Source organism: Salvelinus sp. IW2-2015, linkage group LG20 (genome assembly GCF_002910315.2).
Source record: "Salvelinus sp. IW2-2015 linkage group LG20, ASM291031v2, whole genome shotgun sequence".
NCBI classification, from domain to species: Eukaryota; Metazoa; Chordata; class Actinopteri; order Salmoniformes; family Salmonidae; genus Salvelinus; species Salvelinus sp. IW2-2015.
Window position 1 is genome coordinate 1,639,121 of NC_036860.1, and position 27,962 is coordinate 1,667,082.

The following is a 27,962-nucleotide window of genomic DNA, read 5'->3' on the forward strand; positions in this document are numbered from 1 at the left end:
TGCACAGCCTAGCGCAGCAGCAGCAGGAGAGCTGCACTATTTGAGGAATGGACTATGGGAGAGGACGAATTAGACGGACAAAGACCCTGGGCAGAGCCAAGGGAATATCGCCGCCCCAAAGAAAGCCTGGAGCCAGCAGAAGGCGAGATGGACTATGCTATGGCCTAGCACTGGCAGTAGCGGCGCGAGGCCCGAGAGGCAGCCCCAAAAATTCTGGGGAGGCACACGGGGAGTGGTGCGAGTCAAGGATGTCAGACCTGAGCCCAACTCCCCCTGCTACCGTAAGAGCCGTCATCAGGCGGAATTGGAGGTGACGCACGCCAGAGACAGTGAAGGAGTTAATGGGAACTCTGTCCTGAGCTACCTCTCTGTCCTGAGCTACCTCTCTGTCCTGAGCTACCTCTCTGTCCTGAGCTACCTCTCTGTCCTGAGCTACCTCTCTGTCCTGAGTTATCTCCTCTATTTAGGAGGGACCTTTGGGAAGGTCCCTAGACCAGGGTCGGGGGCGAGGGTCGCCACTCAAAGGACGCTAAGGAGGGGGACAAAGACAATGGTGGAGTGGTGTCCTCGTCCTGCGCCGGAACCGCCACCGCGGACAGATGCCCACCCAGACCCTCCCCTTGAGTTTTAGGGGTGCGCCCGGAGTTCGCACCTTGAGGGGGGGTTCTGTCACGTTCCTGACCTGTTTTCCCTTGTTTTTGTATTTGTTTAGTATGGTCAGGGCGTGAGTTGGGGTGGGCATTCTATGTTGTGTCTTGTTTGTCTGTTTCTGTGTTCAGCCTAATATGGTTCTCAGAGGCAGCTGTCAATCAGTGTCCCTGATTGAGAATCATATTTGTTTTTTTAAACATGTTGAACACTAACTGCGCTGCATTTTGGTCCTCTCCTTCATCCCAGGAAGAAAGCCGTTACAAACACAAGACAAGGTTCACCAGCGGAAGAACATTAAGGACCATGCCTGGAACACTCCACCAACACAACATTCAAATTGTGATGTTGTAGTATAATATGGAATGCCTAGCATGGTCACAACTGCATTGTGGTATAAATATTGCTAGTTCTTGTACATAAACTCAGCAAAAAAAGAAACGTTCCCTTTTCAGGACCGTCTTTCAAAGTTATTTGGATTGTTATGAATTAACTTAATATATTTTCATTGTAAAGGGGTTAAACACTGTTTCCCATACTTGTTCAATGAACCATAAACAACATGCACCTGTAGAACGGTCATTAAGACACTAACAGCTTACAGGCGGTAGGCAATTAAGGTCACAATTATGAAAACTTAGGACACTAAAGAGGCCTTTCTACGGAGACTGAAAAACACCAAAAGGAAGATGCCCAGGGTCCCTGCTCATCTGCGTGAACATGCCTTAGGCATGCTGCAAGGAGGCATTAGGACTGCAGATATGGACAGGGCAATAAATGGCAATGTCCGTACTGTGAGACGCCTAAGACAGCGCTACAGGGAGACAGGACGGACAGCTGATCATCCTCGCAGTGGCAGACCATGTGTAACAACACCTGCATAGGATCGGTACATCCGAACATCACACCTGCGGGACAGGTACAGGATGGCAACAACAACTGCCCGAGTTACACCAGGAATGCCCTGCATCAGTGCTCAAACTGTCCGCAATAGGCTGAGAGAGGCTGGACTGATGGCTTGTAGGCCTGTTGTAAGGCAGGTCCTCACCAGACATCACCGGCAACAACGTCGCCWATGGGCACAAACCCACCGTCGCTGGACCAGACAGGACCGGTAAAAAGTGCTCTTCACTGACGAGTCGCGGTTTTGGCTCACATGGGGTGATGGTCGGATTTGCGTTTATCGTCGAAGGAATGAGCATTACACCAAGGCCTGTACTCTGGAGCGGGATCGATTTGGAGGTGGAGGGTCCATCATGGTCTGGGGCTGTGCATTACAGGGAAGACATCCTCCTCCCTCATGTGGTACCCTTCCTACAGGCTCATCCTGACATGACCCTCCAGAATGACAATGCCACCAGCCATACTACTCGTTCTGTACGTGATTTCCTACAAGATAGGAATGTCAGTGTTCTGCCATGGCCAGCGAAGAGCCCAGATCTCAATCCCATTGAGCACATCTGGGACCTGTTGGATCGGAGGGTGAGGGCTAGGGCCATTCCCCCCAGAAATGTCCGGGAACTTGCAGGTGCCTTGGTGGAAGAGTGGGGTAACATCTCACAGTAAGAACTGGCAAATCTGGAGCAGTCAATGAGGAGGAGATGCAGTGCAGCACATAACGCAGCTGGTGGCCACACCAGACACTGTCTGTTACTTTTGATTTTGACCCCCACACACACATTATTCCATTTTTGCTGGTCACATGTCTGTGGAACTTGTTCAGTTTATGTCTCAGTTGTTGAATCTAGTTTTTTTCAAACAAATATTTACACGTTAAGTTTGCTGAAAATAAACACAGTTGACAGTGAGAGGACTTCTTTTTTTTGCTGAGTTTATGTATATATGTGAGTTTGATTAAATAAATTGATAATATTTTTTGCAAATGCACTGACAAGTGTCTGAATGATTCCAGCTGCATCAGAAACCAATAAAGTGTTGACTTAAACATCTGGATCAATTAATTGTGATATTCATGGAATGTATTTGGAAGTAACTAGCTACACTCTTACTGCCAAAACAAATGATGCAGGGAGGTGGTGTATCATTTCATTTGTTGGCAATTTAAACATGTTTCAGGTAGCATAGTGGTTAAGAGTATTGGACCAGTAACTGAAAGGTTGCTGGCTCGAATCCCTGTGTCAACTCGGTGAAAAATCTGTCGATGTGCTCCTGAGCAATGCACTAAACCCTAATTGCTCTGGATAAGAGTGTCTGCTAAATGGCTAAAATGTAAAAAAACAGTAGATTATCTACTTATTTACTACATCAACAGACTGAACTGTATTTGCTCTGGAGACCAAGGTGAGTTTACACAGCAGTATGCTGGAACAGTTATGGGAATGTATGACACAGTGCCTTTGAAAAGTATTCTGACCCTTTGACTTTTTCCACATTTTGTTACGTTATTCTAAAATGTATTAAAATGTTTTTTTACCCCTCATCAATATACACACAATACCCCAGAATGACAAAGCAAAAACAGGTTTAAAAAGAAACCCTGAAATATCACATTTACATAAGTATTCAGACCCTTTACTCAGTACTTTGTTGAAGCACCTTTGGCAGCAATTACAGCACCGAGTCTTCTTGGGTTTGACGCTACAAGCTTGGCACACCTGTATTTGGGGAGCTTCTCCAATCCTTCTCTGCAGATCCTCTCAAGCTCTGTCGGGTTGGATGGGGAGTGTTTCTGCACTGTTATTTTCAGGTCTCTCCAGAGATGCTCAATCAGGTTCAAGTCTGGCTCTGGTTGGGCCACTCAAGGACATTCAGAGACTTGTCCCAAAGCTACTCCTGCGTTGTCTTGGCTGTGTGTTTAGGGTCGTTGTCCTGTTGGAAGGTGATCCTTCGCCCCCAGTCTGAGGTCCTGAGTGCTCTGGAGCAYGTTTTCATCAATCTCTCTGTACTTTGCTCCATTCATCTTTGGCTTGATCCCGACTAGTCTCCTAGTCCCTGCCGCTGAAAAACGTTGACACAGCATGATGTTGCCACCATCAGCATTACCTTACGGATGGAGCCAGGTTTCCGTCAGACGTGACGCTTGGCATTCAGGTCAAAGAGCTCAATCTCGGTTACATCAGACCAGAGAATCTGGTTTCTCATGTTCTGAGAGTCTTTAGGTGCCTTTTGGCAAATTCCAAGCGGGCTGTCATGTGCCTTTTACTGAGGAGTGGCTTCCATCTGGCAAATCTACCTTAGCGGTGTGATTGGTGGAGTGCCGGATTTTGGTCGGGTTCTTGGTCATCTCCCTGACCAAGGCCCTTCTCCCCCGATTGCTCAGTTTGGCCGGGCGGCCAGCTCTAGGAAGAGTATTGGGGGTTCCAAACRTCTTCCATTTAAGAATGATGGAGGCCACTATGTTTTTGGGGACCTTCAATGCTGCAGAAATGTTTTGGTYCCCTTCCCCAGATCTGTGCCTTGATACAATCTTGTCTCGGAGCTCTACGGACAATTCCTTCGACCTCATGGCTTGGTTTTTGCTCTGACATGCACTGTCAACTATGGGACCTTATATAGACAGGTGTATGCCTTTCCAAGTCATGTCCAATCAATTGAATTAAAGTAGCTTAAGGTGTAGGCCACGGTGTCATGTAAAGATATTCCCAAAGTGAGATAGTTCCCAATCGTTCTGATTGTGACGTCATGTTGTAAAATTTCTAACAGGGTGAAAATGAAAATGTTCCCAGTTCAAAATGTTCCCAATTAAATAATTGGCCTGCGCACACAGATTTTTATCCCTTTAACCATATTATCAACCGGCTGGTAGAGCATGTACTAACAGTCGATTTAGAAAAAATCTTCACTTGAACCTGATTGGTCAACTGCCCTAGCCCTCCTGCATCAGTAGTGGCACTAATTTTGACCACTCAGAGGGCTGTGAGAAAACTCAATTCAGTCACCAAAGATATGGGATAAAAGGCAGTTGGTGAGGCATAAATATTGCACCATTCCTGTTAGTAGAGACCAGGGACATGAAAATAAATAGTTAAAATGTAAAAAGACTAAAAAGCACAAATTTCATAAAAATTTGCTTCACTAGGCGGTTTGATACACTATATATAAGTATGTGGACAATAAGTGGATTTGGCTATTTCAGCCACACCCGTTGCTGACAGGTGTAATTGAGCACACAGCCATGCAATTGCCTTAGACAAACAGTAGACTGGCCTTACTGAAGAGCTCAGTGACTTTCAACGTGCCGCCATCATAGGATGCCACCTTTCCAACAAGTCTGTTTGTCAGATTTCTGCCCTGCTAAAGCTTCCCCGGTCAACTGTAAGTGCCGTTATTGTGAAGTGGAAACAACTAGGAGCAACAACAGCTCAGGTGCGAAGTGGTAGGCCACACAAGTTCAAAGAACAGGACTGCCTCGGTTTCAACAGTCACTTCCGAGTTCCAAACTGCCTCTGGAGGCAACGTCAGCACAATAACTGTTCGTCGGGAGCTTCATGAAATGGGTTTCCATGGTCGTGCAGCCGCACCAAGATTATGATCACCATGCGCAATGCCAAGCATCGGCTGGAGTGGCGTAAAGCTTGCCACCATTGGACTCTGGAGCAGTGGAAACGCGCTCTCTGGCGTGATGAATCACGCTTCACCATCTGGCAGTCTGACGGATGAATCTGGGTTTGACGGATGCCAGGAGAAAGCTACGTGCCCGAATGCATAGTGCCGACTGTAAAGTTTGGTGGAGGCTGTTTTTCCATGGTTCGTGCTAGTTCCCTTAGTTCCAGTCAAGGGAAATCTAAACACGACAGCATGCAATGACATTCTAGACGATTCTGTGCTTCCAACTTTGTGGCAACAGTTTGGGGAAGGCCTTTTTCTGTTTCAGCATGACAATTTCCCTGTGCACAAAGCGAAGTCCATATAGAAATGGTTTGTTGAGATCAGTGTGGAAGAACTTGACTTGTCTGCACAGAACCCTGACCTCAACCCCATCGAACACCTTTGGGATGAATTGGAACGCCAACTGCGAGCCAGGCCTAATCACCCAACATCTGTGCCCGACCTCACTAATGCTCTGAATGGAAGAAAGTCCCTGCTGCAATGTTCCAGCATCTAATGGAAAGCCTTCCCAGAAGAGTGGAGGCTGTTATAGCAGCAAAGGGGACCAACTCCATATTAATACCCATGATTTTGTCATGTAGTGTCATGTGGTGTATATGACATTATTAGTTTTGACACTGAGGCGTTTACCTTGAACATAATATAGTTGAGAGCCTGTCCCAGCGTCATGTTGTTGTTTAAGATCTAGCACACTATTGAAGTACCGGCTTCATCACAAGCAACTTCATCACACGCCATTGAAACGGATTTGTGCTCTCGTGATTGAGTTGAAATTCAAATCCTATAGGGTGAACATACAACCCCTCATAATTACGACAGAACCCTTTGTCCCTGACTTGACTCCACGAGGCATAATCTCGAAAGAGGCAAGGGGCTCAACACCAAAATTCTAATTTAGCAATTTACCAAACCCTGAAAATAACTAAATAAACAATTGAGATTGAAAGTGTGTACTCCCCAGTGTAAATTGGCGGGTAACTCGGTTTTATACCTCTCAAACGTGACATCTCGATGGAAAGTAGGGTTGAGAAGAGGTCCCACCAAATATTATTTAATCAGTGGTGTAATGTAATTCAGTAAAAATACGTTAAAGTACTACTTAAGTCGTTTTTTTGGTGGGTATTTGACAACTTTTACTTCACTATATTCCTAAAGAAAATCATGTACTTTTTACTCTACATTTTCCCTGACATCCAAAAGTACTCGTTACATTTTGAATGCTAAGCAGAACAGGAAAGTGGTACAATTCACGCACTTCTCAAGAGAACATCCCTGGCGGACTCTAAACACAAACACTAAACACAAACACTCCAGGGCTGTGTGCCCCTGGCTATCCGTAAATTAAAAAAAAAAAAAACGGTGCAGTCTGGGTTGCTTAATATAAGGAATGTAAAATGATTTATGATTGATACTTACGTATATTTTAGCAATTACATTTACTTTCGATACTTAATTATATTTAAAACCAAGTACTTTTAGACTTTAACTCAAGTAGTATTTTACTGGGTGACTTTCACTTTTCCTTGGGTCATTTTCCATTAAGGTACAGTATCTATACTTTTACTCAAGTATGACAATTGGGTACTTTGCCACCACTGTCTTTACTGTATCCAATGGTGCCATAGAAAACCTCCCTCCTCGGCTCTCTCACCGGCTTGGGTCCATTGTCATCCAGGTAGAGCAGCGTATCCACTTTCTTTGGCAGAGAAAAGTCGATTAAAGTAATCAAAAGGCATAGTTTGTGGATCATACAAAATGTTTAAGCCTGGAATTGTGCCCATGTGGTCGCGTACTTGACGATATTCCTCAGCGAATAGGTCAGAAAAAACAACGCTGCGCTCATTGTGTTCACCCCTTATAGGGTGGAGAGGTTGAGCAGGGAATTGTTGCACTGCTGTCACATCTCTCGTATTAAGCCATTCTAGAACAATGTTCCCCATCACTGAGGCAATGCCAAGGACTAATAATATCTATTTGACTAACGAATACATTCCTTGAGCGACCATTTTGCAGGGGAGGTCTGAAGAAAGCGGTAAAGGAACGATTGTCAGTTGTATATATTGTGAGAGGTGCACATTTTATCTGTGATGACCAGCCACACCAACCATTCCCTTTAAGAGTTCATTAACAACATTCACATCAAAGGATTGCATTTACAGCTGTATTGGATGTATTGGACCAGTGTTTAGGTCAGGATCAGATGTAACCCCGACACCACACTGACAAGGCTTACCTTTAAGAACCAACTGTATCAAATATAAGAGCACACTACTTCTCAGCTGGCACTAATGCACAACCACTGTTCTTTATACAGTATGTCATGTGCCAACGACTCAATGTCTCTCTAAACTCTCACTATATACAAACATTTCATATCACACCCGTGACCAGGGTTGGGGAGTTATTAAAAAAAACAGATTACAAAAAAAATAACTAATCAGTTATTTAACCAGCAAAAATATTGTAAACAGGTTAGATACTTTAAAAAAATGAGATTATTACTTAAAATCGAATTTTATTGGTCACATACACGTGTTTAGCAGATGTTATTGCGGGTGTAGCGAAATGCTTGTGCTTCCAGCTCCGACAGTGTAGTAATATCTAACACGTAATATCTAACAGTTTCACCACATATATCCAAAATACATGTAAATCTAAGTAAGGAATGTATTAAGAACATATATATACACATATATGTCAGAGCAGCATTGGACTAAGATACTGTGGCATAGTATAGAGTACAGTTTATACATATGAGATGAGTAATGCAAGATATGGAGACATTATTAAAGTGGCTAGTGTTTCATTTCCAAAAAGTGGCCAGTGATTCCTAATCTGTCTATAGGCAGCAGCCTCTGGTGTGCTGGAGATTGCTGTTTAACAGTGGTGTAATATAGAATACAATACAGTATATGCATATGAAATGGGTTATTCAATATGTAAACACAATTTAAAAGTGACTAAGCTAAGATACCGTAGAATATTGTGGAGTGCAGTTTATGCATATGAGATGAGTAATGCTAGATATGGAACATTGTTAAAGTGGCCAGTGATTCCTAATCTGTGTCTATAGGCAGCCACCTCTGATGTGCTAGTGATGGCTGTTTAGCAGTCTGATGGCCTTGAGATAGAAGCTGTTTTTCAGTCTCTCGGTCCCAGCTTTGATGCACCTGTACGGACCTCGCCTTCTYGATGATAGCGGGGTGAACAGGCAGTGGCTCGGGTGGTTGGTGTCCTTGATGATCTTTTTGACCTTCCTATGGCATCGGGTGCTGTAGGTGTCCAGGGTGGGAAGTTTGCCCCCGGTAATGCGTTTGGCAGACCGCACCACCCTCTGGAGAGCTTTGCGGTTGTGGGCGGTGATACAGCCTGACAAGATGCGCTCAATTGTGCATCTATAAAAGTTTGTGAGGGTTTTATGTGTTAAGCCAAATTTCTTTAGCCTCCTGAGGTTGAAGAGGCGCTGTCACACCTTCTTCACCACACTGTCTGTGTGGGTGGACCATTTCAGTTTGTCAGTGATGTGTACACCGATGCTCAAGTTTAAATTTGTTCCACCTGAGTGTGTCTAACCACAAGTCAGAGACCACAATGATGACACACCAAATGCGTTTGATGTGTCCTTTTCCTCTTCTAATGCCTCAAGGGGAAAGTAATCCATAAGAAACTGAAATTAATCATACTACGTTACTGAGTTTGTGTAATCCCAAATTTACATTACTTAACAGATTACATTTAGAAAGTAACCTACACAACCCTGCCCTTGAACAACCAGCAGCCAATTCTAGATTATTTCCCCTTATTTAGCCTGTTATACATTACCTCTTGGGTGCACTTCCCCATCTCTATACCACCACTACTCGAGTGCATAGTGTAGTGCACTCAAACTCAACTCTGGACCTTGAAGCCAATGCCAATGCTTTTTTTCCCCTTTTCTTCCATTGTTCCCCTCTAATCAGGGACACCAGGTGGGTGCAATTAATGATCAAGTAGAACAGAAAAKCAGCAGGCTCCAGACCTCTTAGGGTAAGAGTTGAATACCGCTGTAGCAGATTAGTTACCCTATAACCATCAAGTTTTTATGTGAGTAAAGGCCTGCCGTATAAAAATACATCACGACAAGTGTGATAGAAACAGGATGTCCTTACAATTTTGTAAATGTTTACAATTTCTTTGTACGACATGGTGGGATCTTTGTGTCGGTAAAATGAATTGTGCGACAAATTGCGGTGGAAATAATTTCTTACGCAATTTGATAGAATAATCATCACGTTGAGGTAAATTTGCAGTCACACATTTGCTATGTTGTGTGGTCCTCCCACTGCAACTTGGTAAAGCATGCAGTTGTCTACACTACAGGGTGCTGAAAGTGCACAGTGATGAACTTGATGCTCCTTTCCAATAAAATTGAGGCTCTTCATTTGTATGCTAGTGACATGATCGGTGCTTAGTTGCCAATTAACAAGTTATCTTGCTCTTATCATATAACCTAACCTATCCAGTGTACACTATCAGCAAACTTGTCTAGAGACCATGCGAACCAGATTGGGCAAATTTGCCATTTATCGCAACACTGCGTGACAAAACTATCGGTAGAGCGGAAAATGCCATGGAAACACTGACCTTTATTCAGTACATGAAACTTCATCACACAGCCTTTTATCCACAAAAAAAGTGTCTGATGGAAACACCTCTGGTGGGGAAATGCATTTTTTTTTAATGCAGATTTGATCACATTTGTATGAATATCTGTTACAAATTAGATAGAAACCTAGCTATTATGAAGTATTTTGCCCCCCTCATCCTGAGGTTAATAATTTTCACAGCAAGGCTTGAATTCAACTACACAAGCTCTGAGACACACCAACAGTTGCAGCATATACAATAGGTGAGAAACCATGTCATTCTCAAGAATTTGTATTACGTAAAAATATTTATTCTTAAAACAAAATTACAATTAAGGGAGAGAAACAGTAAAGACATTTCTCTCATCACGTAGCATCTGGATATGAGAACATTAGATCTGGCTTTTAACACAATTGAAACTCCAATATCAGAGTGGATGGACATTACATATTGTGCTGGAAACAGACCATAGTCCTTCACAATGTACTTGTGAGTAGTCCCTTAAGTAAAAAATAAATAAAAATAACTGACAGGACTGCAAGCTACACTATGTCTAAAATGCAGATTGAGCATTCCCACACACTCACCTTGACAATCTCAACATACAGCTAATTATAGTTACCAGCAAGCACTTCAGAATCCTAAAAATAATTCCTTAAAAACAAAACTGAAGATAAAACAGACAAAGTATACCTGTGAAACTCCCATGGCGGTTTCCAGGCAAGACATACACACTACAAGCACACAGACAAGGACACAAAGTTTCATCTGACCTACCAACCTTGTGGAGGCCGGCCATGTTTGAGTTCAGTTCAAGCCTGCTTGATTGGTCGACATGGAGAAAAATCCATAATCAAGGTACAACCTTCTCACAAGCCCTGGAAACATGGATGTTTCAGAACATGTCTAAGGAGGTAATTTCAAAGTCCACCTTGAGGGAATTGATGATAATAGTCCAGAACAAAGCCCCTGTTACAGTCAATGGCTGCATTCACACAGGCAACCCAGTTTGGAGCCTTGTTCCACTAATTAATTGGTCTTTTGACCAATCACATCAGATCTTTTCAGAGCTTATCTGATTGGTCAGAAGACCAATTAGCGGGGAAAAATATCAGAATTGTGCTGCCTATTTAAATGCTGCCAATGTGGCTGTTACTAGGAGTTGGTGAGAAGAGGATACGGAGAAGTGGAGTGTTCAGTAGAGGGCTTCATTGTTGCTGCTTCGTGGCCTCTTGATCTTCTCTATYTTTTTCAGGATCATGTCATGTAATGTCACCTGCAAGCGGATGGGGTTTGGTTATTACGGTAAACAAATATCTGCACCAGAACATGACAGGCTAACATAACATTGATACATTGTTGAACAGAGCCAGAACGGTGTACATGTATTGCTCACATATTGATTCCTCAGCTCTGACACAATGATCTTGAGGCTGATGTATTCCTTCTCGTCTATTTCAGTCACCGTGCGCTGGTAGTCCTCCTGCAGACAGACAGATGGTCAACAACGAGAGGACTCAGGGCAGCAGATTGGATGTGGATGTAAACAATGTGCAGTTAACACTTACCACATGAGGGTACTTTGTAATTTTTGAGACTAGCTTCGCTCTGGTGATGTAATACCTGTTGAAAACAAATGTTTGAGACAGTCCAAGGAACCGTTTTATAGAGTCATAAGGGATTTTTGTGAAGTAAATAAAAACACACAAGGTAGTGTATACTGTGGCATACCTGGAAATTTGGTCCAGGTAAGAGGCTGCCTCTCCTTCCACAGTCCTGAGCTCAGCAACAGTTTCCTCCTGTAAACAGAAACAAGGTCAGCATCATCTGACAGAAAGGCAAAACAGCGCAAGTACTGCCCCCTAGTGTTGGAGATTTGTTCATGTTTGGAAAAGTAGACCAGAAGCTAGACATGTGAATGTGCATGTCTCTGCACTCATATTGATGGGAAAGTATAATACCTGGATGGATACACCAAAGTTGTTACCATCCTCTATTCTGGGGATTAAGAGCTGGACCCACATTTTGACCTGAGAGTGAGGAGACATACAGATGAGACAGTCATTTCTTAACAGTAGATCTCCACTAAGCAATTCAGAGTGGGAGAGGCCTCAAAAAGCAATCAAATAAATCCCTCAAAGAAAAATGGCTGTGTTTGTGGGTACATACTGTGTTGCATTTCTCTATGAGGGTTCTTATTTCTGGCTTGACTCTTTCGATCAGGTCCACCAGCTGGCCGTTGCTTTTTATCATCCCCCCTGGCATGGCAAACACCTTGGGGCCATCTAGAGAGGTGGGATTGAGAGGTCAAACATCCAAGCAGCTTCTAGCTAATATAGAATACTGCAAATCAGTCAAGTGCAGTCTACTATTCTCTTCTATCAAGAAATGTATTGAAGATGAATGGTTCTGGCATAAGTCGGCATTGACAGACATTAAGAGATATCAACAAGCGTATTTTACAGTACAACAATGCCATCAGAATTATTATGCAAGTATTAAATGGCATGACAACAGGCAGTCGGGTTTACCTTGACAGTTATCATCATCTAGTCCATCTTCAATTTTCCGTTTTCTGGAATTTTGCTATAAACATTAACCTCGGGTTAACATAGGCATTACTTCTGTTACAGGTCTCCCTTGATCAAAGGGGTTCCACATTTTTCTACCTCGAACAGTAATGGACATGTGCTTTGAGCACAGTGACCTGCTGAGAGTCAATGAGCCATTCTGTTTATGTCTCATTAACATTCCTTCACAGTGTTATGTTAAAGTGAGTGAGAGACTACTGGTGTTGGCTATCCTCCACTTTGTTCAGGGTAGTCTCTTTTCAGATGTGGAACATACCCTTGTGATCAGACTAATGAAGTTGTTAGGCAGCGCCAATATAAACAAATGCTAGCTAACTGTGGTTGCAGGTCTTTGTTCCAGCCAAGCAGTAACACACCTGATTCTACTTTTTATAGTCTTCAAATCAAGATCTGATTAGCTAAATCAGGTGTGTTACCTGTAACAATGGGGGCGGCAGGTAGCCTAGTGGTTAGAGCATTGGGCCAGTAACCGAAAGGTTGCTAGAATGAATCCCTGAGCTGACAAGGTAAAAATCTGTCATTCTGCCCCTGAACAAGGCAGTTAACCCACTAGGCCGCCGTTGTAAGAAAGAAAATCATATTTAACTGACTTGCCTAGTTAAATAAAAAAATTAAACATGTAATTGACAAAATCATGTTTGGTATTGAATGTATACACTTTCATGATACTGATTTGATGCAAATGAGAATCCATGAACTTACCACATCTACTCCATCATGGCTATTGTTTAGAATGATTGGGTCGGGTACTTTGACGTTTATCTCTGAGTGGATCTCTTTCAGGTCTGCGACATTCAAAATGGGCTCCTGGAAAGGATGAAGAAATCAAATCAAAGTGTATTTGTCACATGCTTTGTAAACGACAGGTGTAGACTAACAGTGAAATGCTTAGGGACCCTTCCCAAAAATGCAGAGAGAAATTGAAAAATAATACCACATGGAATAATTACACAATGAGTAACAATAACGTGGCTATACTGACTCGATGTGCAGTGGTACGAGGTAATTGAGGTAGATATGTACATATACGTAGGGGTAAAGTGACTAGGCAACCAGATAGATAATAATAAAAGAGAGTGCAAAAGGTTCAATGCATATAGTCCAGGTAGCTATTTGGTTAACTATTTAACAATCTTATGGCTTGGTGGTAGAATCTGTTCAGGGTCCTGTTGGTTCCAGACTTGGTACATCAGTACCGATTGCCGTGCGGTAGCTGAGAGAACAGTCTGACTTGGGTGGCTGGAGTACTTGACAGTTTTTAGGGCCTTCCTCTGACACCGCCTGGTATCGAGGCCCTGAAAGGTAATGCGTACGACCCAGTGCTTGCGGTCGGATGCCAAGCCGTTGCCATACCAAGCAGTGAGGCAGCCAGCCAAGATGCTCTCAATAGTGCAGCTGTAGAACTTTGAGTATCCGAGGGTCCATGCCAAATATTTTCAGCCTCCTAAATGGGGAAGAGGCGTTGTCATGCCTTCCTCACGAATGTGTTGGTGTGTGTGGAGTAGAGCTGGGTGATATGGACAAAAATCCATAGCACAATAAATTGCCTGAATTGATGCAATAACGATAAGTTATAACAATATGCAGTACAGTTTATTTTTTATTATCTACTACTGGTTTGATGGTTGTAGTCATCAACTGTCCCATTAACAATCACCCATATTAGCAAATGTATTTAACTTCAAATTTCTCTAGTATAGGCTACTTATCGTAATGATTGATATCAACAAAATTCTTGTGATTGGTGTTGATAATTTTCGGTTTATCGTTCCAGCTCTAGTGTGGACCATGTTAATTAGTGATATGGACACAGGAACTTCAGGCTCTCAACCCGCTCCACTACAGCCACGTCGATGGAGGCGTGCTCGGCCCTCCTTTCATGTAGTCCATGATCAGCTCCTTTGCCTTGCTGATGAGGGAGAGGTTGTTGCCGTGGCACCACACTGCCAGGACAACAAGGGTGGTGCCAGGACAACAAGGGCAACGTATCACGACAGAATGCTCTGCATTAACCTAGATTCTATTTTGACAATGAAAAGTACAACAATAGAATCCCTGTTATTAGAATATGAATTACCTTCAGAAAGCTGTCAAGTTCCAGCAACTTTTTGGGGAAAAAGTCTGCGACCAGGTTTTCAGCCTAGTAAAGAACAAAGTTATTTTTTAAATCAATGATCACGTGTCTACCAGCATCAGTATATACATGATGCCTCCAAACAGTTATTTGTGGTTGTTGGTTAAATTTGTGAAATAGAAGACTAGGACCATCAAAAGTCTAAAATAAGAACATGTTGACATAATGTTGATACTCACCTCACCCGTGATCCGCTCTCTGAAGGCGTCAACCTATGAGAAAATAATAATAATAATAACCCTTTTCGAACACATCTTATGACATGTGAAAGAAAAACCATGTTGAATGACAGTACAATCACACCACGTGTCATTTGATGGAAGCAGCTGTCCTTACCACAATACTTTTTTCCCCGTCGTGTCTTTATCTGTAGCTAGCAGGCGACCTATCTAGTTAAATGTGTACATATGCTAATGTTATCGCTCTCCCCAAGAACTGGTAGTGTTACAGCAGATGAAGTGGGAAATATTTAGTTACTAACGTAACGTTACTAGCTAACGTTGCCATTTCTGCAGAAAAAGACAGCCCGCGTGTGTGATGCGGGATACCGTAGACAAACAAACAAATCAGTACTGTCCAGTCTCAACAGGATAGATAAACAACACCACTTGACTGAGCTCAGATTTTCTAATTGAACATTCATAGATGATGTTGTGCTGTGCTAATAACGTAGKTAGCTACTATAAGCAATGAGCAKAATGTAGCTAACCTCCCTAGCTAGGCCTGGCAAGCATTCTCAATTATTCAACTTCTGCGTCAAAGTAATTGTGAAAACATTACCTTTGTTTTGAGGTCATTGTCTACCTTAATGCCTTTTGAAGACATAATTTGAAATAAATCAAATTAACTGATATAAACAAAAAAAACGGTTTTAAGTGGCTCGTTGTTGCTTTTGCCGCACACTGCTTCGAAATCAAGTTATGACGTAGAAAAGATGCGACTCGTAAAACAACCACGTGGACCAAAAAAAAGTATCACTAGCTATTTTTCTCGTGGATTATTTTAAAATACAAGATTATATATTGATTAAAAAAAGTTACGTCCGTGTGTTACATTAACGGTGTGTCCGTGTTTATTTTTGCGCAGCATTGATTAAAATATGCGTTTCTGTCACGTGATCATATGGGTGTGTTTACATAGCTGATGATGTAAACAGAAAAGACGCCTCATCCGGATAAGTCACATACCATAAAGGCAGGCTATCTGTATTTATCTCGGCAATAGTGATTAATTTTGGTTTTCCTTGATATGTTTTAATTCATAGAAACAAGGAGCAATGGACTTCTACATCAATTTGAAGGTGAATTTCAGGGGGAATGCGAAGAATTTTCTCCTGTCAGGTTCGGAGACGAAGAGTTGGGAGTCAATGGAGGCCATGGTAAGCAAGGATAACGACGCTGGTGTTTTCATAGCAGCATTCATCTTGGCATACCTTTACGGTAGGCTGTTACTGAAACTAAAGCTATCAACCATCGATCGCCGGCCGCTTATTTGCTAAATGTTGTATACCTTGTATAAATTATTGATACCCTGTAGTTGAGAACATTGTTCTAGCTATGACAATCCAGTATTGAACAATTAGGGCCTAATGTTAGCTAGTAGTTACAGCAGCTAGCGATCTAAACGAACAGAATATCAGTACTACAACAACATCCCAGTCGCAACAACATAATATCGAGCAATGCTAAAATAAGAGGCGCTGCTATTTATAAAAGTGTATATATTACAATAGGCCTATATTTAGCTGAAGATACATTAGACATGAATTTGTTGCCTGCCCTGCAGAGGGCATCCACGTAGATGAGTATACATTTTTATTTCACCTTTATTTAACCAGGTAGGCCAGTTGAGAACAAGTTCTCATTTGCAACTGCGACCTGGCCAAGATAAAGCAAAGCAGTTAGACAAATACAACAACACAGAGTTACACATGGAATAAACAAACATGCAATCAATAATACAGTAGAAAAAGCGATATACAGTATGTGCAAATGAGGTAGGATAAGAGAGGTAAGGCAATAAATAGGCCATGGTGGCAAAGTAATTACAATATAGCAATTAAACACTGGAATGGTAGAATGTGCAGAAGATGAATGTGCAAGTAGAGATACTGGGGTGCAAAGGAGCAAGATAAATAAATAAATACAGTATGGGGATGAGGTTGATTGGATGGGCTATTTACAGATGAGCTATGTACAGGTGCAGTGATCTGTGAGCTGCTCTGACAGCTGGTGCTTAAAGCTAGTGAGGGAGGTAAGTAAGAGTCTCCAGCTTTAGTGAATTTTTTGTTGTTGTTGTTGCAGTTCGTTCCATATGACATGTGACATGTCAATGGTAACAACAACAGTAAGGAAGACCAGTGACATTCTTGATATGAGCGCTTGAAGCCGTGGCTGTCAAAATAGGTTCTGCTTGTAGTCTATCTAAACATGGACAATCTTACTGACGTTTGTGGCTGCTTTGCGTGATGTATTGTTGTCTCTACCTTCTTGCCCTTTGTGCTATTGTCTGTGCCCAATAATGTTTGTACCCTGTTTTGTGCTGCTACCATGTTGTCATGTTGTATTGCTACCATGCTATGTTGTCATGTGTTGCTGCCATGCTATGTTGTTGTCTTAGGTCTCTCTTTATGTAGTGTTGTGTTGTCTTGTCTTGATGTGTGTTTTGTCCTATATTTTAAAATAAAACAATTAAATAATCCCAGCCCCATCCCCGCAGGAGGCCTTTTGGTAGGCCATCATTGTAAATAATAATTTGTTCTTAACTGACTTGCCTAGTTAAATAAAGGTTAAATAAAAAAAAAATGAAATGCCCCATTATCATCTATTATTCAGTTGCATCATTTTGGGATTAATTCATATTTACCCCAGTGACACTTTATTGACAACAGTCAGCCTATTGAGATGGAGGGCTACACTGCATGCTACAGTTAATGTTGCTAGTTCTCTGTGGTTCTCATTTCCTTTTCATGAATACAATAACAGAACATATTACTTGCCTATGATAGCTTGGTTCATGTTAGTACTGTACTCTATTTGACGTCAGTATGTGGGGGGTATTGATTCGAGGGCGAGTCTGGCTTATGATACTTGAGGCTTCCGCCTCTCACTCCAGGGTTTGACAGCCCTGCCATATGATGTCAAAATAAACATTTGAGCCAAGCCACCTCATCTGATAACGTCCCCTTATGCCAAGATGTGTCACTTTTCAAAGCAAGCCAATAAAATATCTTGCAATGGGCTGAATTCTCTCTCTTCCCACAGTAAAATGGGAAATCTTAATGTGAGTGCAAGGTGAATGGTGGATGCCAGTTGTTGTTTTTCCTATAAGGTGAGCTTATGAGACTGTTTTCCTCTGACTCTCCTGGCAGCAGCAAGCTCAGACTCCATTGTCACCCCGCTGTCCAGTCACCAGTCACGGAGTTCATCCTCATTGAAATTGCCATTGTGTCTCCATGTTGCCATGGCATTGCCTTCAAGGAGACCAGTCTATTTTCCTTTCAGGCATCATATGCTACATCATAGCCCTGATTGTTCATTCAATTAGCAAATATGGGATACTACGGCATAGCATAAATATAGCCGTGATAACATTATTGATTTTTGGCTCTCCTTGAAATGATCACTTTTATGTCATTTGGAGGCGCTTGTCCTTTGTCTGAGAAACAGCTTGCTAAATCATGTAATACACTGGTTAGTTTATAGATTGTGTCTTTTGTCTACAGGTGAAAAGGTCCTTTGGCCTGTGTAATCTACAAGTTACTTATTTTGATGAGGAGAATGAGGAGGTGAGTGAGAGCAAAGAGTTACGGCAATGTTCATTTGTTGGGAATGGTAATATAATGCTATTACAATGTTGTTGCAATACATTTCCGTTTTGTGTTTCAGGTATCCATAAACAGCCAAAGTGAGTAGTAAAGCACCAAACATAATATTGTGTTATGTTTTGTACCAAATATAATATTAGTTAGTTGTTCAATGTAACATGTCCAATAATTATATTTTTCCTCTTCTAGTGGAGTATGAGGAGGCATTAAAGGTAGGTGGTAACTTAAATCTGACTCCTGTCCCTGCTTAGGCCTTATGATGACAAAAGMTTCAAGTGAAGTGGAACTGTTACCTGAYGCAGGATCCAAAATACGCCTTCAAGTAACAAAGCAATACATTAACCATCATTCCTCTKTGTTGATTTCATCAGAGTGCATCCAGGCAAGGGAACCGGRTGCACATGAATGTGTATGAGACKAGGGGTCAGCCCARGCGRGTGCCGGCCAAGGCCAGTGGAGGGGAGCCCAAGAYAGGGTTCCGTCCCCCACAGCACTGRCCAACCCTGGCTCAAGTGGTGAGCCGGAAGGTCCAGGCTGCTGTCCCCGAACAGGGCATGGTAAGGACAGAGCTATAGATATYCACACTACTGTATACTTCCTACTTAATAGTGCTGAGCGATTAACCAACATTTTGGTTATGTTTCGGTTTTTAAACAACTAATTGACCGATGTTGGTTAAATTATAGGGACCGAGTGGTGCAGCGGTCCAAGGCACAGCCTCGCAGTGTTAGAGGCATCACTACAGACCCAGGTTCGATCCCGGGCTGTATCACAACTGGCCGTGATCGTGAGTCCCATAGGGCGGCGCACAATTGGCCCAGTGTCGTCCGGGTTTGGCCGGGGTAGGCCGTCATTGTAATATAAGAATTTGTTCTTAACTGACTTGCCTAATTAAATAAAGGTACAAAAAAAAGGTTTTATTTATTTGAATTCCATTTCATTCGTTTGTGCACTTCCATTTCGCTCAATGCGCACATCTCACAGTTTCTCTAGTGATAAATTAGATCCAGCCTGAACTGTGTGCTGTAGAAGGGAGTTGAAGATTCCGAATGGCCCATATTCTACATAGTTTAGCGCATACAATGTGGTAATTAACTACAATGACCATAATCCATTGCGTGAGGTGATATAGAGAACAACTGTTGCTTTGTGAGGTACCTCTACCAGAAAATACACGATCTAAGTGAGTGGTAGTTGCTATTTAGCAGTCATAAAAGTATGCCTTATTTACTTTCAAGAACTACATTTTTAGATTTTGTCAGACTGCATAGGCAGCAGCTCTATAGAGATGACTTGAAATGAAATAATAAAGTAATCAAATAAAACAAATGTAATATACACAACAACTGAAATATTTTATTAAAGTTCGGTGAATAAATGATGGTTGATAAGCATTAATGGGCAGTCATTACCTTCATGGGATTTTTATTAATTGCTTTAGTCTGTGTTACAGCATTCAACCCACATAATGCATAGTGTATTTAATGTTGTTTTTATAATCGAATCGACCTCGAAGTACTAATTGCTCAGCACTATTACTTTATATAGCTAATTCTTTCAAATTGAATGAGCTTTTGTGTCATTAGGTATTCATTTAATACAAGTAAAGACCAAACTAAGTCATTGCATGTCCTAAAATAAATATGGCTTAATTGTCTGATTTCTCACCGATGTGTTTCTACTTTGGTTTCCAAGGTGATCATGAAAGAACTAAAGGGGACCAAAGAGGAAGATAAGACACCTCCAGCATGGTTTACATCTTACATGGAGAAGGTGAGGAGATGACTTGGAAATTACTGTGGTTTTATRMTCAATGAATGTACTATTTAGAATCATACCACTTAACCTTGACATTTATATGGTTGTATGTGTATATTTTATAGATGAAATTAAGCTAACCAGTAACCCAAACTCTTGTCATCCAGTTCAAAGACCAAGTAGTGAGGGAGGCAGTGGAGAAGATCTGTAGGGAGTTCTCGGGCCAGTGCTGCATCCACAAGCCCATTGGYGCTGAGGCCCAGATCCCTGAGGTGACCTCCTCCACCCTGCCTGGGGGTCCTAGTTCCACCCCTGCCTGCAGCAGCTGCCGGGGCCAGACCGCTGGGGGAGGATACCAGTGCAGGTGAGAAGGGGAGGAGGAGAAGAGAGGTGGCTCAGAGAGAGACTAGGGAGGACATTGACAAATGTGAATTAGTTAAAATGTGAGTTAAGGTAAATAAACACCAATGTAATCAGATATTTTCTTACATGTTTTTGTAAATAGCCTACTCCCACATACTTTTAATTTAGTGCCTCCAACATACATTGTGTTGCTCCAAAACAAACGTATTCCTTCGATCAGTTGTCACTTCCATTTCTTCAGTATGCGAAACCTAAGACGATCAGTTTAAAATAATCAGAAGGCCCTTTGTTTGGTGTGCCGCTCCCTGAATGTCTGGTTTCTTTTTCCCAGTGTGTGTACGTCCTGCACACTGTGTGAGCCCTGCAGCTTCTCCCATGACCCCAGCCACAACCTGGTGAGAGCCAGAACACCCCTCTCCATCCCTGAGCACGGCTCACCAGCCCCAGACCARAGCAGGTAAGACCAGGGTTGGAAAATATTACATATTGTAACAGTTACATATATTCCGTTTTTGGAACCTCATTTAATGCTTATGGGGTGCCAATGTTAATTAATTKTTGTTTWTGGGGCTGCTATGGTTTGATATGAGAAATTACTCTCKATTTTMGGGGTTGTTTTGTYTTTGTAATTTTCAATCCTACAATGATCATTGTCATCAGAAAGTTGTCAGAACTGTATCTGTCCTATGATGGCCAATCAGAAACCCTTGCATTCTCCCCTTCCCTACCTCGTCCCCAGGTTCTACCGGCGAGGGGACCGGAGCTTCCGTAAGGCGGAGAAGCAGCGTCTGAAGGCTGAGAAGCGTCAGCTGAAGGCGGAGGTAAAGGAGATCAGGAAGCAGCTGAAGATGGAAAGGAGGGGCCTGCAGTGGAGTGCCGCCGGAGACGGGAGCTCCTCCCCCGTCCTGCTCCAACCCAGGGCCACCCAGGCCAACAGCCCGGAGTACGTCTTAAAGGGACAGTTCACAAAAATTAGATGAAAGTAGATACGGCTTGGTATTCAGTGTATCTTGAGCTCAAATCAGTGAGAGGCACAGGTCTTGTCTCTAGTTAGACTGCTGTCAAAAGGAGGGAAAGACAAAGAGAGTTGTGCTTTGGAGAGAGATGTTCTGTGGTTTAATAGTGTATTTTGGCGCTTTGTCCCCCAGGCGTCCCAAGCGGCCCTGCCCTCTGGTGGTGCCAGCCATGACGGCCCTGTTCCTGGACGAGAACCTGCCTGATGGGACTCGTCTTCGCCCGGGCACCAAGTTCATCAAGTACTGGAAGATGAGAAACACTGGCAGCGTGAGCTGGAGCACTGAAACCAAGGTACTATTATGGGATGAGGATGCACCTGGGATATGCACATTATCTGAGGTTACCATTGACAGCCACAGTAATCTTAGCAGAAAGAAAGGACACGACGATGAGAGCTAGACTGTCAATGTTATACCTTTCTCCCCCCCCCCTCGCTCTCTCTACCCCCATCTCCTTCTTAGCTGAAGTTCATGTGGGGGAATCTGGCGGTGGCGTCGGGCGACCGCTGGCGTGAGGTGGCTGTGCCTTTCCTGCAGCCAGGTCAGGTGGGCGTGGTAAGTGTGGCACTATGCGCCCCGGCCCTGGACGGCTCATACACCTCCCATTGGCGTCTGGCACACGGTGGGGAGCAGTTTGGCCCTCGCGTCTGGTGCAGCATTGTGGTGGACCCCCTGGCGCCTGCAGCCGTGATGGCAGATGGCGTGCTGGTGTCGCCCTGCGTCACCCCACAGGCAAGTCCACCCACCCGCTTGACTTTGGTTCTCAGTGGCCAATCCCAAACTGCTATACAATGCTGTAGTTCTCTGGAAAAGATGGTAGTAATCTCATTTAAGTATGTATTCTGTCTGGGTAACATATATTTTCTGCTGGTGCTCTACAGGGGAAGAACCCCCTCTCCACAGATAAGGGTGGGAAGTCTTGTGCTGTAGCCTCTAGGGATCAAGCACTCATGTCAGTGGACCAAGACGAACGAGAATACTACATTCCCTCTGTGGACTTGCTCACAGCCCAGGACTTACTCTCCTTTGAGCTGCTGGACATCAACATTGTTCAGGAACTAGAGAGCGTGCCCAACAACACCCCAGCAGGTAAGCCTTCCATTGCTATTCACATGCTAAATCTGCAGGGTGTTCCTAATCAGTTGACTGCACTTAGGGTCTCTCCGTCTCCTTTTCTGAATTTCTCTCTCATTCTCTCTGTCTCTTCCACACAGATATGACCCCGTGCATATCCCCATTGCAACATGACGGTCCCCTGCAGGAGAAGCCCACCCTGCGGTTGATCCAGGAGGAAGCAGAGGCCCATCAGGCCCAGGGAGTCACAAGCATCCAGCCGTCTCAGGGCCTGGGGCCAGGGGCGGAGGGGGGCCGGGTTCCAGCCCAGGAGGAGGGAGAGGAGGATATGAGCGGGACTCAGTTTGTGTGTGAGACGGTGATGCGCTCGCTCACACTGGAGGAGGCCCCAGACCATACACCCCTGCATGGGAACTGCCCCGTCAAAGGTGAGTTTTTATTAATTAGTTCCATATGAAGCCTATGTTAATACCAGGACCATAACATTGTGTAACCAAAATTCCTTTCCCTGATCTTCACAGTGGTCCGCCCAGCAGCCCAAGGTGGCTCCGCCTCCTCTTCTCTTAAAGGGAAAGGTGTTGAGAAGCGTTTGGAGGTGAGGTCCGAGAAAACCCGGGACATATCCCCCGTGGCCCCAGCCCTAGCACCACCCCAGCTGGCTATACCAGAGCTGATGATGCCAGGTGATTGGCCCAACTTATCCACCTGTTTTCAATGAGTTGATTGGTTGATAAATACCACTTGAGCTCAAATCTGGGCCCTAAAAAACAACAATTAAATAGTTTGACCGTTTGCAGATGAGGGACTGGAGTCAGACATCGAGAGCATCTGCATGGACGCCAGAGGGGACAAAGACAAGGGCGAAGATAAAGGAGAGTTGACAGAGGGGAACAGGGGCGCCCGCAGCCGTTCCTCCTCGGCCTCATCCGAGGATTACATCATCATCCTCCCTGACTGCTTCGACACCAGCCGCCCCCTGGGAGAGTCCATGTACAGCTCCGCCCTCTCCCAGCCTGGCGACGCCCCCGACACACCCACAGACCCCGACCGCCAGGGCCGTACCACTCCCGAGGGGGAGCAAGATGAAGCAGAAGAGACAGTTTCAGGCTCCAGCAGCGCCAACGATATGCTGTGCACCTCCCAGACGTTGGACGCCGTGCCCCTAACCCCTGTGGTGGTGGCACCCCCTCGGCTCAACTCAGCTCTTACACTCAGGTGAGAAACCATGGGCCAGCAGTGCTTGGAAATAGGTTTCCAGTGCTATTACACATTTTGACAGTGCTAAATTGCTGAGATGTTCCAAAATGTAGACATATATTGTTGGTGTTGTCTTCAGCCTAGACAGCAATGATCAGACCGAGGCAGCAGCAGAGTCCCTGGACAGGACTGAGGTCTACCAGCAGGGAGAGTCAGAGGATGGTAAGGAACACACACGGTCACATACTGAACAGTAGTTCTAGCAACTAAAGGAAACAGCGTTTTTGCTCGTCTCATGAAGGCAGTTGGGCCTAACTGACGACAATGCCCTAACAGTAATAATGTTTTCTGCTTGCTGCAGTGCCTTTTTGCTGTCTGATCATTCAGCGGTAATATCCAAAGTACAATGTCTGCTTGGTTCTAACAAACACAAGTACTAAGCACTAGATCAATGGCTATGGAGTAGAGGTCTGCTTGGAGTCATTCTTGTCAAAGAGCACCTTCTATACACTCCCCTCTTGAGCTCTACAACTTATCCATATGAGCATACCGGTATATCCTTATCCCAGAACATAACCAACCAGTCATCTCTGTGGTTGTGTCTGAAAGGTTCCAAGCAGCCAGACAGCCAACCAGACAGCCCATCTGCTTCTGGTGACTCAGAAGACAACTCCGAAGACCCTAGGTGGGACCCTGATGTGCAACTCAGTCAGTTCAGATGCTAATATTTTCTGAGATGTCTTGTTAAAGAGATTGTTAAAGTGGAACGTCAATTTAATGATATTAGTGTTGGCTGACCAGAAACAAAATGGTGTCAGTAAGACTCACTCCCTGGCCCTCTCTGTCGGTCTTGTTCCTTCTAGGCACCCAGGCATCACTGGAGGCCTGGTAAAGGGAGCCCTGTCTGTCGCAGCATCCGCCTACAAGGCTCTGTTCACTGGGCAGCCTGGCCCAGTGCAGGTCAGTCCTCCATTCACTTCCTACAGTGCTGTTAATGATTGCATTCAAGGTCATCCTTTTTGCAATCTCAGAAGATTGCTCTATCATATTAACATGGTGGTTGAGACATCGAACTGGAATGCCACCATTGTAAGGCTACTTTAGCATGTCATTACTSACTATCAGAGTCAAGTTAGTATCTAGGAGGTGTATTTTAAACAGTATGCTGTCCTTCCTGCAGCCCCCAGTGGATGGAGCCACCCAGGACACCATGATGGGGGTGCTGGTGGAGATGGGCTTTGGTGACCGGCCTCTCAACCAGCGGCTGCTGAAGAAACACAACTACAACCTGCTGGACGTGGTCAATGAACTGGTCCAGATGACCGACAATGACTGGTACTCCACCCGCTACTGAGGAGAGAGGCAGGAGGAGGAGGAGGAGCTGGGGTGGTGTCATGGGTTTAACCTCTGATGCCTTGACCTCTTGTCTCTTCTTACTCTTTTTAGATTTGGACCAAGTTGACAGGAGATATCCTGATTATGACCTAGAGACATTCCCACGGACTTTGGGATATTTAGACTATCAAATAGCTACAGTATGTATGTATGTAGATTAATTTAACATGGCCGTTTCTGCCTGTTGGCTTTTGCATAGGAAAGGGGGAGACTGAAGGGGGGTGGATGAGGTGGGCTACTCTTTCCAGGAGAACACCTTCATTGCTGTGGTAACAAATGGCAAACATATCACAAGTTGCTATCGCCAAGCCATTCCTGTTAAACAGTATACTCACCCTTGAAGTCATAGATTGGAATACAGGCTGAATATGCAGCCATAGACCAGGTATATTCAACAAGAGTTACAGTATGTGTAAGTTTAGCTGAAGGGGTGTTGGGTGTAATATTTATCACAGAGCCAGAACCATATAGGTCTTACGATATGATAAGCTGTGGCAATAGTCAACATTGTATGACGTTAATCACCTTCATAGAGTGTTTGAATAGTGGACACGTCAGGTCCTCGTTCCAAGCGTGAATGACTGTCAGTGTTGGAGAATGCTATGCTTCTTTCAGATCACAGCAATTAAACACACACACACCCACATGCTTAAACCTTTCTCAGCTTAACTGTTCAAAGTATCAGCGTACTGTAGACATATGATGTGTCTTATTGATTCAAGATAATCATTCCCCTACTTTCTGTGATGTCGTGCCATGGCTGACAACATGCTATGGATATTTGTGCGTAATGGTGTACACATTAAGTATTTTTGAAATGAGGACCATTACATTGATGCAGTCCATTTAATTCCATTTTGAGAGGGTTATTTAATCACCATTCTTAACTAGGAGTATATTTGGGTTTAAAAATAATCATGTAAATATAATATACAAATGTTTTTTTGTTGCACGTGGAAGACAAATATTGATGCAAACCCAAAAGACTAGCTGCTCAAGAAGTGAAGGACGTAATCATTTTTAAGATCCTGTTGAAGGGATTTTATTTATCAAGAAATGAATGAACCTCCTTTACAAAATGTCTTCAATCTGCTCTATATTGTCCTGAGGGAGGGGGGTTATTTTCAGAACCATACAGGGGGCCTGGTGATCATGATATATCAAAAGCATTGACTCGTTCCACTTGGTATCATTCTTTAAACTTGGTATAATTTTTTACACTTGGTATCATTCTTTAAACTTGGTATCATTTTTTACACTTGGTATCATTCTTTAAAAAAAATATACGTCAAGTTCTTTCACTGCTTGATTTCAGTTTTCAAGTTTTATGTAACAAGTTTGAAATGCTTTTATTATTTTCCAATATGGAAATGCTAACGTGTTTCAGGTAATCCTAGGAGGTCATCTTTGTTGTTAAAAGAGTTTTTGTTTTAGAGTTGATTGCTTGAGGGCTGTTTTGGAAATGTAAAGGAAGATTTGCCTGTGTTCTTCTGGTTGAAGCTTTCTCACGTCATTGTGCTTGAATTTCCACTGTTCTAATATGTTTATATTTGAAGAAAAGATACTGGAAAGGTTTGCTTAAGTCTTGTACACTAAGGGGAACTTGACAGGGTTGTGAGCATTGTGAAAAAGAATTAACACTTAGTGGCCAGTCATAATGTAGCAAATGGATATTGGTAAAAATCATTAGTACTATTTTGGTATAGTATAGTCTTAATGGTTCTTAGGGTTTGTCTTACCAAAGGATGTGTCTGCTAAATGACTAAAATGTACAGTCCTACCAGGTGATGGTATCTGATTTATTGCCACTTATGAGTCAACTTTTAGGGTGTCAAGGAGAAACGGAATTCAAGGACAATAAGGATTGTGGTCTTTTGAATTAAAATGTAAAAGTAAGCTTTGGCCATAGTGGAAAACTATATGTCATAAATTATGGCAGGTTAATGAAGGTCAGAAACAGTGTGCTTCATAGATTTCTCCATACATGTACTTGAAACATTCATACCTTCCATATATGGGCAGGATATTTTCATAGAGGGTGAAGAATGAGAACTCCAAAAGGTTTTTGGGGAGGGATAATGTGCAGTTTGTCTGAACTCTTTCTGTGTTGCACTTAAAAGACTTGCCTGGAACCCTGACGTTGAATTGCATTGAATTCTAGGTCGGGCAGAATTTAGCATTTGAATCAGGAAAAGTTTATACTCACGACCTCTACAAGCCAGAATGTTGAATAAAATGATATTTTAATGTACTTTACCGGCATGCACACATGATAAAAATACATGCATTACTTGCCGAGCTCYTGCACGTGTTTACATGGTTTTGCGCACGCTTCAGGTGATAGAAATCTTAATGTAATTCTACTTTTCTGTGGATATTGTCTCACATTCCTTCCACCAAAAGGACCAACCACACAGACAACCGGTTAAAGTACGTAAAAACAATTTTATTCAACATTCTGGCTTGTAGAGATTCAAAAGCTCATTTCTGCCTACCTAGKATTCAATGCAATTCAATGTTGGGTTTCCAGGCCATTAAAAGACATAGGCTACCTGTGATGTACAAATATCTGTCTCTAATAAAAGTCACTACACTTAGATGTCACTTCTTTTTTGAATAAGGCTAAATAAAAAATATTTGAAATGATCACATACACAAAAACATAACCAGGAATCAATGTATTTATTTGACTGTTTAAAAAAACATTGAGTAGGCAACCTATTAAAGATGCACTATGCAGAAATTGTTTCGCCATTTTCTGGTTG

The 27,962-nt window shown here is 43.1% G+C and overlaps 2 protein-coding genes across 4 annotated transcripts; one reads left to right on the forward strand and one right to left on the reverse strand.

The window, feature by feature from the left end:
* Positions 1 to 9,822: 9,822 nt before the first annotated feature.
* Positions 9,823 to 15,501, reverse strand: LOC111980562 (proteasome activator complex subunit 3). Its single transcript, XM_024011364.3, has 11 exons — positions 15,349 to 15,501; positions 14,748 to 14,780; positions 14,512 to 14,574; positions 13,137 to 13,241; positions 12,375 to 12,429; positions 12,013 to 12,128; positions 11,805 to 11,873; positions 11,575 to 11,642; positions 11,412 to 11,466; positions 11,240 to 11,326; positions 9,823 to 11,119 (listed from the first exon to the last, which is right to left on the reverse strand). Exons 1-11 carry the CDS (start codon positions 15,391 to 15,393, stop codon positions 11,039 to 11,041), a joined length of 777 nt encoding a protein of 258 aa, XP_023867132.1. The 5' UTR covers positions 15,394 to 15,501; the 3' UTR covers positions 9,823 to 11,038.
* A 191-nt stretch (positions 15,502 to 15,692) lies between these two features.
* On the forward strand, positions 15,693 to 27,772 carry LOC111980556 (next to BRCA1 gene 1 protein). Of its 3 annotated transcripts, none has more exons than XR_002879483.3 (19): positions 15,693 to 15,946; positions 18,293 to 18,355; positions 18,456 to 18,474; positions 18,584 to 18,606; positions 18,766 to 18,951; positions 20,090 to 20,167; positions 20,320 to 20,516; positions 20,847 to 20,972; positions 21,255 to 21,458; positions 21,664 to 21,823; positions 21,994 to 22,263; positions 22,413 to 22,620; positions 22,746 to 23,033; positions 23,127 to 23,288; positions 23,403 to 23,820; positions 23,942 to 24,024; positions 24,412 to 24,510; positions 24,666 to 24,762; positions 24,983 to 25,069. XR_002879483.3 is itself a non-coding variant. In XM_024011351.3 (19 exons), exons 1-19 carry the CDS (start codon positions 15,845 to 15,847, stop codon positions 25,154 to 25,156), a joined length of 2,934 nt encoding a protein of 977 aa, XP_023867119.1. In that variant the 5' UTR covers positions 15,693 to 15,844; the 3' UTR covers positions 25,157 to 27,772. The 3 variants fall into 3 exon arrangements, 2 of the variants coding, with proteins under 2 accessions (XP_023867119.1, XP_024003511.1); XM_024011351.3 differs by having other exon boundaries at positions 24,412 to 24,487; positions 24,983 to 27,772; XM_024147743.2 differs by lacking the exon at positions 15,693 to 15,946 and adding an exon at positions 17,843 to 17,898 and having other exon boundaries at positions 24,412 to 24,487; positions 24,983 to 27,772.
* Positions 27,773 to 27,962: the final 190 nt, after the last annotated feature.